The 21,383-nt window shown below is 43.5% G+C and overlaps 1 protein-coding gene across 3 annotated transcripts; it reads right to left on the bottom strand.

The window, feature by feature from the left end:
* LOC105561628 (probable ubiquitin carboxyl-terminal hydrolase FAF-X) lies at positions 1 to 19,851 on the bottom strand. 3 transcript variants are annotated; one of them, XM_012011774.1, is made up of 31 exons: positions 19,747 to 19,851; positions 18,631 to 18,635; positions 18,423 to 18,528; positions 18,079 to 18,343; positions 16,766 to 16,991; positions 16,541 to 16,675; positions 16,312 to 16,468; positions 15,910 to 16,233; positions 15,472 to 15,729; positions 15,281 to 15,379; positions 14,928 to 15,202; positions 14,632 to 14,833; positions 14,217 to 14,546; positions 13,755 to 14,089; positions 13,433 to 13,673; positions 13,208 to 13,345; positions 12,849 to 13,127; positions 11,012 to 12,765; positions 10,679 to 10,852; positions 10,470 to 10,611; positions 9,930 to 10,234; positions 9,606 to 9,856; positions 9,353 to 9,528; positions 9,074 to 9,270; positions 8,876 to 9,003; positions 8,620 to 8,786; positions 8,261 to 8,523; positions 7,932 to 8,161; positions 7,635 to 7,837; positions 7,259 to 7,560; positions 1 to 6,835 (listed from the first exon to the last, which is right to left on the bottom strand). In XM_012011774.1, exons 3-31 carry the CDS (start codon positions 18,486 to 18,488, stop codon positions 6,688 to 6,690), a joined length of 7,770 nt encoding a protein of 2,589 aa, XP_011867164.1. In that variant the 5' UTR covers positions 18,489 to 18,528; positions 18,631 to 18,635; positions 19,747 to 19,851; the 3' UTR covers positions 1 to 6,687. The 3 variants fall into 3 exon arrangements, with proteins under 3 accessions (XP_011867164.1, XP_011867162.1, XP_011867161.1); XM_012011772.1 differs by having other exon boundaries at positions 18,423 to 18,635; XM_012011771.1 differs by lacking the exon at positions 19,747 to 19,851 and having other exon boundaries at positions 18,423 to 18,724.
* Between the last annotated feature and the right edge of the window lie 1,532 nt (positions 19,852 to 21,383).

Genomic DNA, 21,383 nt, shown 5'->3' on the forward strand with positions numbered 1-21,383 from the left:
TCTGTTTAAACTTTACTTTATTACATTCTGTTAGAAATAATACACAAAAGATTCCGGAGGCGGCAGAGGTCTCCTCACTGCGGAACACGCAGACGCGCGGGTGTCGCCCGTTCGTAAGTGAAAGCCCCCCGCGAGAATTGGCAAACCGTTGCCCGCAACCCCCCGTGCGTATCTATACTTCTGTATATGTATATGTGTGTGTAATGTGTGTTTATTGTATGTATACATGACTACGTGTTACGTATGTGTGTGGCCGTGTGCAGTTTTCTTTCTTTTTTTATTTCAAATCACCCCAGCGACCGCGCGCGCGCACGCCAGCACGTTGCATCATCTAATTAAGAATATACAATCTTATAATTATAATCATACTTATATATTTATATATTTATATATATAATATGTATATCGAAAGAGAGTCTGCGAGGGACCATAAATAATCGCGCGGGTCGGCGGCGTGGGAAGGGTCGCAGGATCGGTTGGCGAGTCGATTTTACGTGTGTTTAAATAAAAAATGCCTGCATAAATGCGCCATTTTTTTTTAACGGATATGTAGCGCGTATGGCGACCTGAGGCGCTTCTCTGTAATTCTCTCATTTTATTTTTGCTCGTAGAGTTCCAGCACGTCGACGGCGAATCTCGCTATCCTCGCCTCTCCCTCTTGCCAGATCTGACACGAGTTAGATGGCAACGGTAAGACGCCCGAAGGACCCGAAGGAGCCCGAATCTCAACGTCCTGAGACTGTTAGATTCTATCTTAGGATTAGTTAAATCTCAACACATTTCGCGTCCCCTTTTCCCTTCAGACGTCCTTCCGGATTTTTTTTTGTATCGTTCGCGTATACCTGGAACGAGATCCCGATCACGCGATCGGGGATCTGAGAAGTACGCGAGGACGAAATTATGAGTGGGAATTTTACGCGGGCCTTGCAAGTTCCTCGCGCGAAAACGTTCGTCCTTATATCTTATATCGTGACGAGAACTGAGGAGGCTCCAGCAGAACCGCTCGCAAGAACGTGTTTGATTGTCGATACACGACGCTTGCCAAATTAAATTGAAATAAAACGTAGATGTAAAACTAGTTATTTGAAAGAAACGCGTTCGCGATATACATTAAGAGATTCTAATAACATAAAACGTACGCTTAAAAATCTCCCTTTTACACACTTGCGACGTTCTTCCTGGCTCTCCTTCAAAATCCGCTGGAGAACCGCTTCGGTTCGTATTAGCAGCGAGAGACTGCACTGGGGTACGTAAGTGTATTCCATTTTATCCGCGATATTTTATAGCTACGCCAAAAATTAACTAAGTTTGCTAAACATTTTTTTAGAATTATGTTCTCTCTTTCTCTCTCACCCCCCAAGCGACTTGAATGGAGGATGTAGAGTAGCTTTGGAAATCAGAATTCAACGTACTCTCTGCTTTCGTATTCCAATACCACAGAGGTACGAACTCGTCTTTCGAAAAATTGTCCGAGAATGAGGATTCTTTGGGGTGTTTTCGCGAGACGTGTCTCTCGTATATTTGTGTCGTTTGCGTTGGTTTCGTGTTAATCTCTTTTTCAGGTAAATCTCCATCTCGTCTCTTGAGAACATCTCTTCTCGTTATCGCATGCAGTGCATTCCTTGACGCGTTTTGCCTGTCCATTTCAGCTCTCCGTAGCTCCGCGTCGTCACCTTCTCTTCAACACATATCGATTAGACATTCTATTTTGATTTCAATATTGGCAATTTTCTTTCTTATCGAACACCACGTGTATGTGTACGGCTCGTGAGTGTGCAGGATAACGTTAGTATTGCGATCCTGCATAGATCCTTACATTTATCTTGTACCTCGCATAATTGCAATTGCTCTCTTTGTTTGCTAATCGCTCGGTTTGATACCGCAATATGCTTCAATTACTTGAAGAGGTTTCAGCCTCTTGGTTCAGATCTCATTTCACAGCATTAGTGTCGAAATATCTAATTAATGATACAATCTCGTGTCGCTTTGATATTATAACTTTTTCATGTTTCAAATGTGTGTTTTACGTTTCGCGTCCAATTAGATCTTGCGTGCGGCATTGAGTTAAACGGAATGACAATATTCAGAATCTCATTGGGACAGAGCGAGCGTTAAACAATCACGCAGAAATGAGACGCTCAGCGTGGCGTCCACCGCGCACAAATAAATACTAGCATCGCAGTTTATAAAATAAGTAGTTTTAATTGCAATTAATACAGCGCGCTCGAGTCTCCTAAAATTTCACCCTTTCACCGCGACGCGATCCGGTCCCGGGAGAGCCTCGGGCTCGGTTACGTGGCCGGTTCTATTCGCGTCGCGTTTCCACGTCTTTGCTCAGTTTCCTTCTTTCGCTCTTTCTCCCTCGCAAAAGCGTCTAGTATTTGGTTTCGTGCGAAGAAAGCGTAGAAACTAAGTACATGCAACAGGACAAGCCTGTTTATGCACGCGCGAACGCAAATTATGTAACATATCTCTTCCGCATAGACCGCCCTAGAGATCGGAGGTCGCGTGTTGCAAAGCGCATTACAAGCCGGAAAAGATCTTAGGCGGGAGGATATCTCGGTGCATTACAAGTTGGGTCCTTCCTCCGGGGCTTTCATCATTTTCAAACAGTTCCATACGCCTCCCACATTCGAGCTTTTTCCTCTCCTCGACATAACTCTCTTCCTTGCAGTCTTCTCCTTAAAGCTTTCGAAGATACGCGACCGCGCATTCTGAAGTGAACTACCTAACGTTTAGATTAATTAATGTAAAAAGGGGTACGATCGTTCTTCGGCCAACGCTCGCACCCCAAAAGAACCACGTGCGAAGAAGTATTCCTGCGGAAACGCAAGTGCACAGCGCGCATGGCCAGCGAATAAGGGTTGCGATCATTAGAAAACGTGTGCTTCTGGTATCTGACTTTGGTAAGGATTACATTTGCGGAGCACAAGTCTGGCCTGAGGATCGTGGCGTCGGGGTCGATGCTAAATAACGAAATTCCGAAACCAGCATTATTGAACCCGCTGGTCCCGCGGGGGTCTCACGACCCGAACGCCGACCCGAGCGTGACCAGCGGTCTGCCCGACGAATCTCGTTCGTTTCTTAGACGCTAACTCTAACGAAATTAAGCGATACCGACGACTCGAATGTTCGTGTCGATGCGGCGATGAAAGTAGCACGGAAACGGAGAAGCGACGCTCTTCCCTTCCTCTCCGTTCCTTCACTCCGTTCACGGAACCTCCGTGACCTTCGCGGAGGAGGTGGAAAATTTCTCCTGAAAAGACCGAAACGTTTTACTAATCCGTAATACTAATCTTCGCAATTTTCAGCGACAGGATGATTGAGCGTGGAGAGCGCGCGTGATCGCATCCTCTTTCCGCAAGACGAGATTGCTCGAGGATCAAGACGAAGGAGTAGACAACGCTGACTGCCCGTCGAGGTAGATATAAGTGACGAGTCCCTCGCACGTCAGAGGCGAATGAGAGAAAGTGCGGGGAACGCGTTTGCAGAGAAGCGTTTCCCAAAATTAATAATCGTAGCGGGCGACGCTGAAGACGGCGCTGATGACGGCGCATCCCTTGTTGTCGATCTTGCGTTGGCGAACGCGGCGCTTCGAGAACGTCACGCAGATCGTGTGTAAATGAACGAGCGCTGTTAATCTCCTTTCGTTTATTTGTAATTTTACTGACTAGAGCGTCATTCGCGCTGAATACAATTAAAATTATCTTTAGAACTAGAACTAAAGAGACGTCGGTGATAGAACATTTTCCTCTTTCCTCTTCCTTCTCCTCGTCCTCTTCCTCTTTGCCCCTCGCTACGTTTGACGAGAGTTATAACTGCATACGATCTCGAGAACAACACCACTCTGGTCTCACGTGCGTGCCGCATGCGATACATGCGTTAGTGCACGTCGTAGGTCACGCGTTTGCCTTTCGAGTCTTTTGATTTTTCTTTCTTTCTTCGTTCGACGACCCTCGTATTCTGAAATGAACGTAAATTCGCGACGGCTACCTGCCGTTGTGCGATACGCAACGTTAAACAGCGTAAATCCAGCAGTTCCTTGCGGTTTGTCTGCCAAGTGGGACCGCGCATACGTCCCACGTGAAAACATTGCTGCACGATCCTTTCTCTTTTCTCTCCTTTATGTACAAGCGTTGTAGAAATCGGTATAATTTCGACGGGTTCAAATTCTCGCGTGCACGAGGAAAGGTCTCGTCCTTCGAGCTTCGCAAACGAATTCGTAAGGGCGATTTCGGCCTGCTCTCCATAATCCAGTGAAATTATATATACTGATCGTAATCTCTGACGTGACCCTGTGGTACGCACAGGAAAAATGACATCCCGTCGCAATCTCTACCGTCCCTTGCATATCTCGTTTCTTTCCTTCTTGCGCGATAACACCGAGCGCGACTACCTCAATCGATAGCAAAAAAAATAAGGAAAACTATATTTCGTCGACCTGTCACTAATTAGAACAATGCGCTCGGCTATGTCTCTCTTATCTCTACCACGCATAAGATAAATGACACTAGTATTCATGACACTTCCAGTTTGTGAACCATATCTCTCGGAGACGTAATTTAAAAAACGAAAAAAAAATACAGAAAGAAAATCAGAAAGAAGATGTACAAGTATTGTACATTATACGCTTATTTAGTGATACAATTAAATATTAAATAATTATTCTACATTTTGTGTTAACAAAAGTGAACTTAGCATACAGTCTGTGTACAAAAACCAGGATTTACAATAGTGTTTCTCTAAATCTCAATGTATAATAGGAATATAATAATTTTTTATCACATATAAAAAGCGGTTGTCTATATGTACATATCTGAGTAAGATTAGGTACCATTATCGTTTAACCAATAGAAGCTATTATATAATTTGGTACACTGTTTAACTCGGTATTCGATAAATACGAACAATAATAATCAATACGTCATTACTTCCTGGTGTCTTGACATAGTCGTTGGTTTTTCGCACGAAATCTTATGTATACATACGGCTCGCTTACTTCATGTTACACACGTGACATTTTTATTTCTTTTCCTTTTTAAAGATTACTTTTATATAATATCTATATATAACACACGTTATTTCATAAGTCGGAGCTATGGCCAGTTGATAAATTCGAGGGTCGTTCGTCGCATAGTCCACGTTCTCTCCTCTAGAATGTTTCTTCGTTAGCATACCGGACGATTGCCGAAACGGTATACGCCATGATCGCTTTCACAACTTTTGGGAAAGGATCACGGCTCTATCAACGAGTGAATCGTATCATACAACGATACAAACTAGTATTTGTTTGCTCCGCATTCTCTTTTTGCGTCTCTCTCACTACCGTTCAATTCATTTTTCTTCGTAAAAATTTGGACTCCGGATGAGGACAGTGTCCCATTAATTTTTTAAGCAGCTGTCCATACATCCGACAACTCGATGTCGTATTTAATGTGTACGTGCGTCAGGATAAACTAAAGTAGCCCACCTCGTTTTGGGCTCCGCAATACGTTCCAATTCGATCTCTCCGTCGACGAAATTGTCTCTCGTCGTATCTCAATGCGTTTTCAATGTAATGCTCTAGTTTCCTTTAGCTTCCTTTTCCCCCTTCTTTTCCACAGTCAACTCAACAAGCGAAGTATAAGCAATCAAATTTGAAGCAACAACTTGATTCTTAAATATCTACCTAAAAGTACAATGGGAGTCGCACAATGTCGAAGGCACAACTCTTTCAAATCGGTCGAACTGAAAGAAAGCACAATAGGAGGCATCATTGGCGTATGTTGAAATTTAGCAGCGCGGCAGGCCGCCGATAAGTGTCTTTCTTCCAGAATGCTCGAGACTATTAAGTACAAGAAAGATTCTTTTATTGTTGTTAAAAGATTAAATAGCAAAAGCTATGTATACATATATAGCATAGCTATATATATTTTTTATATATGTATATGTCAGAGCATAGCTTTTCTTTCGCGATAACCGTGCTTTCTCTGTACGAGATGAGAACGTGCTAGCTCATTTCCCCTTTCTGTAATTGTATCTTTCGAGCGTTAGAAAGTTCCATTTCAACTTCCCTTCTTTTTTTTATTAGTAACAAATTTACATAGGCATACGGAAAATTATGGTTTATTTTTGTCTTCTAATCGGCAGAGAACGGGATTCCATAACACACTACTCGCTATACATTTATACAATCTTACGGTATTCCTAAGCTTGAATCCACATGCATTTAATCGAGGCAAATGAAACTCCTAGCTGTACTATTAGCTTTATCGGTCGATCGAGAAGAGACGGCGTATTTTTACTCCTTTTTGTCAAATTGCCATTTCTAGAATTGGAAGCCAAATGGTCATCGGGGGAGATACAAACGGGTGTCGAGATTAAGGAGAAAGAAACTATCGTTGAGAAATTGCCTCGGCATGCGTTAATTTACTTTTCAGTCGGAATCGTCTCCCATTTTTTTTTCCAATGCAATTCGAACATTCATAGCGCGTCATATTATCAAAGTAACTACCCACAGTGAAACTAAGAGATTAGCATGAGTTCGTTAAAGAATGATCACTAAAAAAAAAAACAAATCCTCACTTGTTATATCTGTACATGTGCTGCTACCGTTCGCCACCAAGCTGCTGGCGCAGTAATATCTAAGTATCGCGAAATTGTTTCACTGAGGCAGCAACTTGGTAAAACGTCAGTATTTAGCGTTCATTATGGATCCTGGCTGGTATTTTGTGACGACTCACAGTTTTGCGGATTATGCATTTGAAGCGCTAAGTGGGGTGTGTGTACCGGAGAAGGTCCCGGTTGAGGCTGTTGTTCTTCTTGCATTTGTTGGATCACGGAAAAATCGGGATACCTGCAAAAAGAAAAAAAAAGCAATTGTTAAAAATTAAATTTGCTCACGTTCGATACAAAATTACTGTATTATTTACAATAGATGCGATTAATCCTCTTACAAATGAAAAAATAAAAATCCAACATCTACGAAGAATTTTTTCGTAAATTTTAAGTTGTAATATGCAGAGTCTTGCATTTCCTCAAGACAAGCAATATTTTGCAATCAATGTTATCAGAGGCATGTAAAGCCAACGGCACACGATACTATTTTTCATACTCGATTGCTTACGAGAACCAATCAGGATTTAGTCTCAAATCACTTGATCTAAAACTTTGCATCCTGTGATTGGCTCCCGTAAGTAACCCAGCGGGGAAAATAGTATTGTGTACCGTTGGCTCAAGTATTTATATAGAGAAGATCTATCGCGGTGTTACAACTTACTCCACAGGTGTCCATCCTATGCCTCTATTGTTGCGCCTCTTAGTTCGGACTTGATACTTGGATGGATTGCTAGATTGATATTTAAATGTATGCTGATATTTCTCGGCTTCTTCCGCGCAGTCTTCGCTCGCGTCTTCAACTTCCGGCTCTTCTTCGGGACAAAGCTCACACGCTCGCTCCAATGTCTTTCTTGCGCTGTTACTGCGCTCCAAAACATAGCCGTTTGCAGAATCATTGGACTGTGTTGGTGGTGACCAATTGTTGTACGCGTGTGTATAAGGCGCCGTAGAGGCATATGGTCTCTAAAAATGATTTATTATACATTTGTAATTATCCTAACACTGAATGGATTAATAGCCCAGTTTCCGCTACATACTTTGTCGAGTTCGTCGTGGAGCCAGTCTATGGCGTAACTCCACTTTCTTTTCAACTCCGGGCTATGATGCAAAAGCTGATGCGCTGGTCTGCATTTACTAAAGAGCTGCACCATACATTTAATACACTGATAAGCCCTTTTCTGATAATGGTTTTTACTTCTTTGTATCGTTTCGAATAAACCTTCTCGCTCATCGGGAACTCCTAGAAGGTACAGTCTCGTGTAATCTCGTGCAAATCTCATGTATATTTCATGCTAACGAGTAAATACACGAATGAGCGTTTTGTTCGCACTTACCCTTAAGTGCATTATGCACGCGATGCGTCTGCCACGAGTCCTCCATCAATAGTATCGCAAGCAGCAGATCCGTATGGTGCCTCAACTCGTGGGTGTAAGCAAATCCTATTTGCCAGAGCAGTTCACTGAGCACTGTTCGCGACAAGTGTGGATTCTCCCAACAACAATATTGCAATAGTTTAACTGTGTCCTCAGTTATATTGGCGTCCTCAATCAATTTCTTAATGTAACTATTCCAACAAACAGAATAATATAAAAGTCAAATATAATATCAAATGGAAAAACTCACGTTACATCTCCGGAATTCAAAGCTCACTGCCAATCCTCACCTGGTACGAATAAACAATATATCCGCTGCTTGCGATTGGATGGGCATGAGATACTCTGACTGACACGCGGGATCCCCATATGGATTCGGTAAGGGTTCCCCGCGGGGCTGCTGACTCGAGTGCACCTTCGACGACACGTCGCAGCATCGTATTAGCATGCTAACTACCTGGTGAAGTTTAGTCAATTCCGGGTACTGATATTTTATGGTAGGACCTGGGCCTTCGTCGATGGCGACTAACATAAACGTAACCGGAACATTTAGCTGCAAATAATATTAAAAAATCATTAAAGTCGGACATGTTCTAGTTTTCTAGACATGAAGATAATGCTAATGTAATTATGTAATGTCGTTTATTACCTTAAGCAGCTGTGCCTTTTCGGAAAGACCAAGCGAAGCATACGCATGAAAGAGGGAAAAATAATGAGGAAGATGACGTCCGTGATCTGAAATTTCACGATGCAGCAGCGACAGTACCGCGTGTAACAAGTGATCACTGAGCGTCGCTACTGGGTCCAAGAGTATAGCTAAAAATATTGGCAAATTGAAAAGATTATCAAGTGCATGCCATTTTAATCGTATCGCTGAATCTCTCTATGCGTATTTCAGTACTCACTCGGTGCGTTCAAACTGGGTGGAGCGCAAGGGCCATCTTGCAGAGAAACGTGTGCGAGGAATACTAAGATTTTGAGGAAAGCAGTGCGCACCTCCGTACTGGGACAACTCAAGAGGTATTCGCAAAATCTACGGAGATGACTTATTAAAAAGACGCAAGTATTTTTACGCATTGCGCATTTAGAAAAATATCTGATACCTATGTGGATGATTGAACAGCACTTCATTGGCGAACCAAGAACGTACTGCTTTACTGCTGCGCAGGTGATGACACACAATGTCATACCAGTCTGTTGCCGTACCACGTAACGTTTTCTTGGTGTGAAAACCTGTGTAGAAGAGAAATCTTGACGCCAATTGAACCGATAGCATCGCAAGTTCTTCGGCTTCAGGGCTCTACAATACAATTGTCACGATTATTGAAAGCAAGGTTCTGTTAAAAAAAAAACTACACATCTTACACGTGTAACAAACTCACAAGTTTCTCATTCAGATTTTGCCGGTTGATATTATGAGGATTGCAGGACACCAATTTCTTGATGAACTGGAAGTATTCAGCACTAAATTGATTTCGATTGTGCATAAATTTTATATTTTGCTTTCGCACGCTGTATTCTATCGCTGGTGGCATTTTCATAACTCCTAGTTTCGTATCTGAAAAGTACGAGCAGACAATGAGGCGACACGGTCGTCGGAACTAATTTCGTGGAAAATTTTAAATCAACACTTACACAATGACAGTTCATTTACACTCTTCATTAGAGAATTTTCTTCTACATCTAGTCTTGTATAAAATAGCATATACGCATTCCACCATCGCTTCTGTTTGCGGTAACTCATCCGCTTGAGCATATGATCGAACACCTCCCCTAAATAATCGCCGCCGAAACATTGGGACTTCATCTCTTCCTCTTCTTCCATTTTGCACTCAGTTACATCGCCATCATCGAACTTGTACCATTTTGCCGTTCCGTCGTTTAGTCTGCAAATTTATTATTGAATAAAAATAGTTTAACTTGCCAGTTTTGCACAAGTATTTCGTACGTTTATCTTACCTGTGCAGGATGTAAGAATAGTAATGGCCACCGCTGGCTTGACCACTGTGAACGACAATACCAGTCAGTTGATACTTGGTACACGTTCCTTTTACAGATTCCTCGTAATCACAGTCTATGACTTCTCCTTCCAATTTAGCTAAACCGGAGACGGTGTAAGGCTCCATATCCAGATCTCGCGGAAACTCAAAGTAATCGTTGAATTTTATAGCACATACACGCTCGAAGTCATACTCGAATCTTTTCAATTGAATTGCTAATATAGGCGGCAACTTTTTTACGCACAATCTCTTTACGGTTACGACCTAAACATAAAAGGGACACGTAAAATCTCTGATCAAGCGAAATGCTGCTTTGTGGCTTGTATAGAATGTGTGTGTGTGTGTGTGTGTGTGTGAGAAATGTGAATTACGAAATAATATTACTGACAAATGTTTTTCATTGTATACTTTTTGAAACAATTACTTTCACTCTCCTTATTACCTTATGATAAAGATTTTTTTAAAATACATTTGCAAGGCTGTATTATTGTAATCATACCTTTTTGTTGCACTTATCACAATGGTAGGCATCCGCACCCTCGAGCAATTCTCCCTTCACGTATTGCTCAAGAGAATCCAATAAATTACTGTGATTCCGTATGTCCACGCTTATCACGCTGAATGGCTCCTCTTTGGAATATCTGAAGATAATGTAATGTGGTATTACAGTTTACCGAAGAAAGTAGAATGTAAGAACTAAAAAGGTACCTATGAGGGCAACCTTTGCAGATTTTTTGGTCGCTGTATGAGCCACCAAGAATCTTGCCCATTATCTGCTCGTGTCCCAAGGCTTTTAATGCCTCATCTAAGCTCTCCACTAGACTCATGAAGAACTCTACTGCATCTTGTTGTTCTCTAAGATTTACAGGTTCTCCTTGAAGCCTGGGAAAATCGAATTTCCTCATTATATAAAACGCAGAATATAATAGCACAATATTAAGAAAATTGTATTTTGCGAGATTTTTCTCTTCCTTTCTCTCGCAAACGTATTATTACCTTGGGAACTTTTATTTTCACAAATAAAACTGTATTTGTTCTTACTTGAAGTGCTTCCACAGTCCTCTAGGTATGTAATATTGTAACTTGCTGTAAGCCAGATGACCGAATATTGCTTGTACTTGTTTCAAGATGCCGATGTTATATTCCTTCCTGGATTCATCGGCACCGCACTTTTCTTCGTTCGTGTCGTTATCATTTGTTTCGATTGTCTGCTCCCCTTCGATCCTCTCCTCGCCCGAAAAATCCTCGTTCAGATCAGTCGCCGCGCCTTCCGCCGCCAAGAGTCCGACCCTAATGCTTTCCACCATATACAATTGCTGTAATACTGAATTCATGTAGCAGGTCGCCCCTGCATTCTTCAAGCCTACGAAGCCTTTAAGGGGCCTGAGCCCCACAGGCGGTAAGTAATCCCATTCCACTAACGGTTCGTCCTTCTCGGAGTAGAACATGTCGGTGAGCATTGTGACTAGAAGTTTCATGTTGGGTACACAGCCTACGCAAAGACCTACGAGTAAGTCGAACGCAGCGCTGGTTGATTGAGGAGTGGTGCACACCGGACACGCCTGCGACGCGCTGAGCTCGCCGGTGCTGCGGAGCTGCAGCATGAGGCGAGACGCCGGGAACACAAAGTCCTCGACCAGTTCCTTGATCAAGTTAACCCCGTGCTTCTCGTCAGAACCGATCTCGTATTTCTGGTTCGGTGGCAGGAAGGCCAGCAGTTCTTTCGTTAAACCGAGGTGACCCTCGAGCAAGGCTTCGTCCACCTGACTCTCACCGGTCTCCTTCACGTTGTCCCGAACTTTCTTCAACCAGGCTATTTCGACATTCAGTAGCGTCTCCGCGGTCGTGAGGGGACAACCTGACATGTGGGCGAAGTTCAAAAGTCGGCACAATAGCTGAAAGTATTCGTGGCTCTGTTTCGCGTTCTCCATAACGGTGTTGTTCAAAACGGTGAAGAGGAGAGTTATTGTGACCAGTAGTGTTTGATGCCCGCCGCTGCACCACGTCGATATGAGAAAAAATTGTTCGCCGGCGGCGATCCTGATGGCCCTCGATGTACTAAGTAGCACAAGGTCTATCAAGAAAGTATGCCATATTTTGTCTCTCGATAAGGTTTCTAACGCCGACGGGTTCAGTACGAGGGCGATTGTCAATACCTCAAGTGCTTCCTTGCACACAAGGACGTCGTTATTATCGGGATTTCTCTGTTCTTTTTGGTTGGTCTCGTGCATTGAGTGCAGTAACTCGTTCGATGCGTTAGTGTTGTTCAAGTTACCCGTGGATGCGGCCCACGCTAGTCTAATTATGGCACGTATAGTAGCCACATCCGGTAATTCCCATGAAAGGGCCTGCACAAAAAGCTGCCGACATCGATCAGCCTCGGGCCCGCCGGATAGCATTCGATGCGCCAGATGCTGTGCCAGCTTGGCTGCCACACTCCTCAACATGTATTCGGTACTTTGATTCGGTACACTTTGGAGAGCCTGTTTCAATACCGTCACCCGACTGCGATTATTAACGTGGTTGTCGTGATTCTCCGAGGTTCCAGTTTGCTGAACCTCGTCCATCACGCACGCCATCACGTTACCCATCACTGTCAGAAGAAGCTTACACAGTCTCAGCACAGTTAGATACGCAGACCGCTTCGTGGTTTCGTCCGCATTTGGTAAAAACTTATTTTTGGTTAGCATATCAAGGATAACGCCCGCTTCGCCGTTCTTTATGAAATTATATTGAAATTCAAATGCTCTCTCCGACATAGGGTCGAGAGCTGGCATTAACAAAGTGTATAACACCTAAAAAAAACAACAACAAAGACAATTGTTATTGATAGAGCAAAAGGGTAAAAGTTGTCAAGCGCTATTCAACGTGCATTTACCTCTAAATTGTATAAAACTTGGCTAGGACTTGCAGTAAAAAATAGAGAATCTACTGTTGTATTCTGCTCGTTACAGTGATATTGAGAAGGGTTCTGTAAAGCTTCGTCGTCTTTGTAATGGCCAAATAGCCACTGTAATCTTGTTACAGTGAAGGTATCTGGCGGCACTAATTGCAAGAGATTTCGTGCACCGTCGCGCAATTGCGAGTGCTGAAGAGTACAGCCAAGATCTGCTAATTGAAAGAAAAATGTCGCATACTGCGATCTTTGCGACATTACCTGAAACGAAGTCGCGCGGTTAGAACGAGCGCAAGGCGCGATATAATTGACTGAATTTATGAATTTTACATTATACTTACCACACCAGGCAAACTATTCTCTGCCTCTACACTCGGCCCGTCGTATGGATGATGCGGAGAACTGGTAGAGCTATCAGAGCTACTATCCGGTGAGCTTGGCATATTGCTATTTACTTGACTGAGCTTCGCAGACAATAACTGTAAACATAAACCCAAATCGTACTCATTGACTCTTTACACATCGGACCTTTTTGCGCCCACAGCTTTCCTTCTATCTATACTCACCATCTTGTCCCTCAGTGGAATCTGAGAGAGAAGTTTCCTATCATCGGATTGTTCCAGCGCCTCTCCATTAATAAATAAATCGAGCTTCACGTTTGTCCCGCTTGCTTTGATCCTGCGTAATATTTGACGTCTCAATGAAGCTAAAGTGTCATTACTGTGGGTAAAGATATCTATGTCGTCGACGTTTCGACCAGGACTCGCAAAACGAATAACAAGTGAGAGATGCTTGCCACGAGCTGCTCTGTAATCAGAATAAGTGTTGCGCTATCACCGCGCGTACGAAAGAAGGATTTCTCGGTGATGCACGCAATCGCAAGTTTACCTGTGCAACGGCAATATTTTCCGTTCCCCCGGAAAAGCTGTGTCACACTCGTTTATGTATTCCTGTAAAACTTTCATAACGCGACACATTTTTACGGCTTCCATTTTAATCTTATTTGTCATTTGTTCTTCACACTCCTCCTTCCCGTCCAGATATACTCTGCTCAAAACAGTCACGGTATCATAATGTGCTTTCAATCTGTCCATACATTCCGCTATGTGAGTTTCATGAAATGCTAAAACCGACGACTGCAGTCGCGGCCCTAAATTGGTGTTCACCTCTTTCAAGAGCTCTATACCTCTGTTTGCAATTTCTTCCGGGCTGTTTGTCACTACCTGCAGATAGGAAAGGTCACTGTACACTGTATCACTGTACAAATATGCACACGCAATGAAAAATGGATAGACGCAAGTCCTATAAAATTATATAATCAAAGAAATAAACAGATGTAATACTACATACTCTCCACAAATAATCAGTTCCAATTAAATCCACATCATCCATGAGAAATGTTCTACGTTTCAGTTTTAATTTTCCTTCCTTAGAATTAACAGCTTTAAAAAATCTCTCATAACATTTAATACCGCTTTCTGTAAGCAATGTCGGGTCTAATTGCAGTATATTGTTTTGAAAAAAATCCTTGTTTATTGCTGGGTCCAAATCCGGTTCGTCTCCCATAAGTTTGGAGAACCATTTGAAGCACGCCTCGCGATCCGAAACAAATACACCTTGCTCAGCTAAGCATTGCCAAATTTGTTCCGCTTGATCAGCGCATAACCACAATTGCCCATCCTATGAAAATAAATCATATTACGTTTATCCGCATTTCTTTTTTGCGGCAATCCACGATTGTCCCGCCCCAAGATTTGGAACGTACCTTCAATAAGAAACGTAAGAAATTCAATCTCTCTTGCACTTGCATAATATGATTATATCGGCCATCGGGCATAAAAGTATTTGCGTCGATTTCAGGATTTTCCTTCACCAATTGCCGCACTTTATCCATATAATTTGTTAAGCTATTTGTTACAAGAATTACTACCGAATGTTCACTCTGTAGACGCTCTATTACTTCTTGCCTACGTAGGAACGATAAAGGGCAAAATTAATGTAGCAATACACACACGTATATTTTCATGTGCATTTACATGTGCGATTAATGTGCTATTGTACCTGTAATGCAAATGATGGCTACGTTGACTATGACCTATGTTGGGATTTGGTTCATAAAGGCAACATATTTCTCGAATTTGCTTCAACGCAGGGAGGGCCCACTTATCACCATTTTTCAATTCCTCAACGCACTTGTCCACCCAGATTGCCTTTTGCGCATCTCTCTCTTGCGAGCATGAGTAATCGAGAATTTTCACATGAGCGTTCAGTGCCTGATCCATGATCTCTGTAGGGACTTCGTCAGAATGTGCCAAAGTCCAGAAGAGTGTTAACACCTGGCGGTAGAATTAATGAAATCATTTGCAGCTCTAAAATATGTTTGTGCACTGAGTGTGTATTTAAGATAATCTAACCTTGTGCGCCATAACACCGTCCTTATCATCTTCCGCGAGTCTCCTGATCAATTCTAATAGCTTTTCCCGTTGTTTCTTGTTGGCAGTCCTCCAACTTGTCTGAAACAACAGCGCATTTCATCAATGTAAACATTCTATTTGATATAAATTTGATATCAATATCATTACACGATCGTCACTGCGACAGATACCTGAAAACACTCAAACAGATGATCAAGTTGTTCAGGACTAAAGTCCCAAGCTAATTTGGCTAATAAGTCATGAACGTTCTTCACAATTGCCTCGTGTTTACCAGCCTGTGCAGCCCAAACAGCGTCTAAGTCTTCTAATGTAAGTGCACGTTCTTTTATGATAAAACGTAAAATTTTCTCCAGTTTCTCTACATATTGTGGTTGATGCAACGAATCCCTCAGCACGATCTCCAATACCCCATTGTCTTTAATCCATTTCTGTATCAGAAATAAAAGCACTCTCTTACTTTGCAAAATTCACAACACAATTCACGATAACATTTGCAAAATACCGAAGCAGTTAATATGGTGCACTTGTTAAATGTATGCCTTGAAAGGCCATTGCGTCAAAAATGTTATTAGGACAATTAGCATTATGGATTTTTAAACGAGACTCACCGCCATACGCTCTGCTGTGAGCCACTCCTCCTCCTCTGCTATTGTATTACGGTGTTGGTGATAACTAACGCTAGATATTACTTTGTTAACTTCATTTAAAGCATTCATCTTTCCATTGAACGAAGAAATTTGTAGGAGTCTCAATATCATTTTCAGTCTCAGTATTTCCAAGTTCTTTATCATCTCTTCCTGATGAGGTACGCGTGACACCAAGCATTTAGCAGCTTTGATTATGGCTGATATTGCATCGTTTTTTGATTCGTTTTTTGCCTCTTTCTTCAACTCGTCGTCGGTTAAGTTATTCAAAATAAGAGGTACCATTTCCTGTAATGTAACAATGTGCTTTGCGTCCCGCCAACGATAACAAATAAATTTACAATGACAAATTGAGGATACACTCACAACAATAGGCATCAGATATTTAACTATCGTGTGAACAGTTAACAATTCGTAACATAAGCCAAAGGGTCTGATTAAAGCATAAATAACTGGCACTGTTAAATTACGTCCACTCTGAAATCTTGAAAGCAAAATTTCAAATCCATTGAGGCTTCCAAATCTGAAACCGAAGCTTACGTTAGTGTATACCGTGGCGAAACACCCCGTACTTGTGCAAAACACGACAAAATACCTGTTTATAAGATCTACTAGCCAACCACGAGGAGCTCGCGAGTCAGTTGGTGGGCGAGCGTAAAGTTCCTCATCAGGAATTTCACTACCCGGAGGAACCGTTTCTGAAACTCTTATTGAATTTACCGTGTGAAACCTGGAAAGAGAAGTCGAGCGAGTTAGAACGCTTGGCGTAGGAAACTTGCACTTACGCGATTGCGAACGACGGCACGATATATCGACTCACTTATTACTAGGATTAAAAACCATGGCCAGCAAATCAAGAAGAGGAAACCAGTCCTCGTCTAATTTCAGGACACATAGTTCCACCAAACGTGCGCAGTTAGTGTTAATACAATTGTGAATGTTCACTTTCCAACTGTTTACCGCATCATCCGTTAATATCTTGGTAAAAGAGATTGTGAGACCTTCTCGAAAAAAGCGCTGACACGCTTCACTTTGTACATCAATTCCTGCAATATATCGGCAAATGCAAAATTGGCGAGGCTTATAAACGCGGAATGAAGCTGCCCGTACAGCACGCGTGTATAAGAGACATTTCTAAGTCGTCTTTTAGACATAGAGGAAAGTCCTCCATTATGAGATAGGATTCTAAGGTGCGATAGTGGGTTTTAACGTCCAAATTCAATCGCAAATCTTTTTTTTTGCAACGACGACACGATTGAACGATCAATTTTCTCTTAATTCAGCGGAAACTCCGCTGTCTCGTATTAGGAGCCTGTCTCATAATAGGGGACTCTACGTATCTAAAAGACGACTTGGACGTCTTAAGGGTGTATTGGACGTACAATCTCAGACAAAAGTGCATGAAATTGGAAATACTTGAATATCTACTCTTAACGCATCGTAAATCTAGATGTAAGGAACTTGAACGATAGTTGGGAGTCCTATTTGTACTCCTACAAAGGCATTTTTCACTTTACAAATGTTTTTTCCTGCATTATTTGCGATTTTTTTCACTTACGAGCCTAAACTTTTGATAGTGAAAATTCCCTGATTTCAATAACGTCAAATATTTTCAAAACTAAAAACATTATTCAGCAGCGCTGATAAACAAATGTGATTTCAAAATACATATCGTGCCGACAGCACGAATACCTCAAGTTATATTTTATTTCTTTAAAACGGTGTAGTAAAGACTATTGAAACTTGATATACTAGATTTATAAAAAAATTCAAAACACTGGTACTATTTCTACATTTTTTTTAGCTGTTTTATCCGCGAAGATCGGCTCTTTTCACAAGAGTACGTGTAAAATCAGTGAAAATTAAAATAGTTGTATCTCAGCAACCGTTTAGTGGATGCATTTTTACTTTTCTGCAGCACATTAGGAAGACTAAAAGAACAATTTCACAAATTTTTAGCGACTTTTGTGCTATTTTGAAGATAGGTCCGATACATCCTTAAAGGCGTCTTTTGGACACGTGTGTTGTTTGGATGCCCCGCGTAAATACATTGGTCACGAAGGCAAAAGTCGTTTTCCCGACGCGTGCTCGTAGGAGCAACCGCCTCGGAGATGTGCATCGACAATACGTAACCTTTTTTACAAAGTTCGATACTGGCTTGTAACAGGCACTCTAATTCTTGTTCGGGTAAAACTGGTACAACCCATCGTGGACTAGATATCTTCTCATGAAGCATATTAAGTTTGAAAATAGGAAACTCAGGCTCTTCATGAAGCTGGTTGCTATCTTCTACTGTACTGATAGCGTCGCTGTTGCATTCCGTTTGTACCACATTCTCGGTGAGTTGGAGCCCCGACATCGTGTCAGCCAATTGCTGCGGACCAGGTGGACTGTGCATCTGCGCAGACATGTCTTTTCTGTCTCAGTCCGTTTATCACGCGACCAAACGCGCGGCTGGCATTTAAATATCTGCGTACCTGCGTGTTTTGCTGGCTGTCGGGAGGGTCTATGCCAACTCCCTGGCCCCTAGTGGCGATCGTCATTTTCCACGTTGTTTGCTATGCCTTAATTGTCTCAATATCCCTTGGTCCAATGATTACACCACCAATAACAAGCATCCAGCTTATATACTGACATTAAATATAATTATATCCTAAAGGCCTTGTTTTAATAAACTATACCTACATTATCTGTAACAAAGGAAAGAGATATTTTAGCGTCCCCGGGCATACGCGAGGTAACGACGGCAGTCGGTCAAGTTCAATTCGCGGCCCGAGCGATCCACGCGAGAATGCAAATTTGTCACGTCAATGCGATGACACAGTTATGTAAGCGTTAATTTTCCCCGAGGAAGTCGCAGCCCGCGACGGCTCGCGGGCCAACGTACAGCCGGCAGGGCGAATCACTCCAAAGACTAACGCAATCGTTATCGTCCTCGGGAGGGTCTCGGGCAACGCACAAATCGGCGCGACTCGGGCGCGGGTGGAGTTTCGCGACGCGAACGGCCGGCGGGGTCAGGCCGCGTCCGCGGTGCCCGCGGAATCCCGTCGACTCGGACGCTTTAACGGGACGGCGCGACGGCACGCGGGCGGACAATTAAAGGCGCACAGGAGCGGCGTCGCGGACTGTTAATCTCGGGAGCGCGCGAGTCGACTCGGCGCCGCCGTCGCCGTCGGCGTCGTCGCTCGCGCGGACGGGCCGTGGACGCGCGGGCCAACTGTCAACGACGTCGGGAAGCCGACGACGAGGGAGCGGCCGTGCCGGCGCGGCGGCGGCCCCGTCCGCGAAGGGGCGCGCGTCCGCAGCGGGGAATCGGGACGCGGCGGGGCGGCGGGTTCGGTCCGCCCACGTTGCTGCCGACGGGGCACGTCGTGCGCCGTCGGGAGCGAGAGATCGGCGTGGCGCTGGGCCGCCGACTGGCGGACAACGGGCGACTACGGGCACGAACTCCGCGGCCGTCGGCCGCGTACCGCCGGCGCGACCCGCCGACCCGCCGCGGCCCGGACGAACGGCGACGGGCGACGACGGCGACGGGGAACGCGCGGCTCGCTACCTACGCGACTCCGGCTGCTCTCGCGGTCCAGGCAGCGCCTATTTTCGCCCCGTTCGCCTCCGACCGGGCTACCTCTCCGGACAAAATGGCGACTATCCTAACGATTGGCACTGCCGTGTATTAACAAAAGCGCCGATATTCCGGCCCGATAGCCGGCCGCGGTCGCGCGAGCCGCGTCACGCCGCGCGGACGGACGTCGCGGGCCGCGGGCGGTACGCGCGTCGCATCTCCGCCGTCGGGGAACGCACCTTTACATAGTAAACGTGGTAGAAATTCGTGTGTTGCACTTTTTTGACGTGACGTTACGGAACTCAACTGGCAAAATCTGTAAACACGACTGCCGCGGCGCTGCGGTGCTCGCCCGAGACGACGTGCGTGCACGACGGGGTGACGAGCGACGCCCGCGATTGGCCCGCGGCCCCCGGTCGCGCCGTACGTCGCCGACCGTCGCCGATGCCCGGCCCGTCGGCCGCCGTCGGCGCCGCGGGAACATTCAAACGGCGCGGCGACCGCGAACGTTGAACGTCTCCTTTGTTGTACCGCGTCGTTTCCTCCCGCACTTGGACGCGGCTTTTCGAGCAAGCGGAGCAACGCGGCACTTGGATCAAATTCCGATCAACGTGATCGGTGCAATCGGCAAAATTTCCAGCTATACAGGGTGTCCCAATTTTATGTCCCGCTGCAAGTAACTCTTTTTATTTTTGATCGCAGAGAAAAACGTTTCAGACAAAAGCTGTTTGGTTCGAGGGGGGACATAAGATGGTGCCGTTGGTTTGACCCTGGCGAGTTGCTTGAAGGTCACGTGAAGGTCACCTTCAATTTTTTTAACGGCACCCCCTATTGTTTATTATACTGTCTTATTCTGCTAATTAATATGAATAACTTTTGTCCGAAACACTTTTCGATTTGCCTAATACTTTTTGTGATATTCAAGAGAAAATTTATAACTTTTTCAACGTTTAACTTATGATATCTCGATAACCGTTTGTCGGAGGGAGAAGTAGCGCAGGACTTTTCTTACTTGATTTGGTCTCAGAAATGTGCTGTTGCAATAGTGCTCCAATTGTTGAAAATTTTTGTGTATTGTAACATACACAGAATTCACATACAAGTTATTCGGGGTGGAACATTGAACTGGGCCACCCTGTATAATTCGTTGTTCCTAATCTAATCTTTCTTTTCGTGTATTAAACAAGAAATTAATTATTTTATTCATGATTTATCCATGTGATTCATATTCATGTGATTGGTCAATTTCTAAAAGGGCTTAAATCAGCCTAGATATTTCTCAAGTCGCCCAATAGTTTACCACCGTGGATAAAATTACTAACTTTTTGTAGTTTGGCAGATGAAAAGATAAGATTAAATACGACGAATTATAAATATTAAAATTTTGCTTCAAGCACTGGTATTATTCATCTATCAGGGTAATCAAACTTTGGTCGAGGTCGTCTTACGAGGAACAATTATTCTGTTATCTTTTCTTACTGTACTTTGTCCACGTTTTACAATTACGAAATGGAGAACGAGACAAAAGAAACTTCTATTCTTATTCTCGTAGCTTTCACAACACTTTTGTATGTGGAATATAAGGATATTTTAATAGAGAGAAAAATGTAGAAAGTGCGAACGAAAACTCATTCCCGATATATACGCTATTTTAATTCTTACGGTGCGTCGTTCGCGCGAATTATTTTCTCATATAATTCTTGCCTCTTTGTAGCGGAAGCAACTCGCGCGAATATAAACTATCATTCTTATATTGAAAAGTAAAGTCGAATACGCGACGCTTCGTGAAGTAGGTTTCCGAGATACAGAGCGTTCTTATACTTTATTCTATTTTTTTAAAAATTGAGTAGGGCATGTCTCACTGATACTCAATCAA

Source organism: Vollenhovia emeryi, unplaced genomic scaffold (genome assembly GCF_000949405.1).
Source record: "Vollenhovia emeryi isolate VEMERY1.0 unplaced genomic scaffold, V.emery_V1.0 DF939205.1, whole genome shotgun sequence".
Taxonomy (NCBI): Eukaryota; Metazoa; Arthropoda; class Insecta; order Hymenoptera; family Formicidae; genus Vollenhovia; species Vollenhovia emeryi.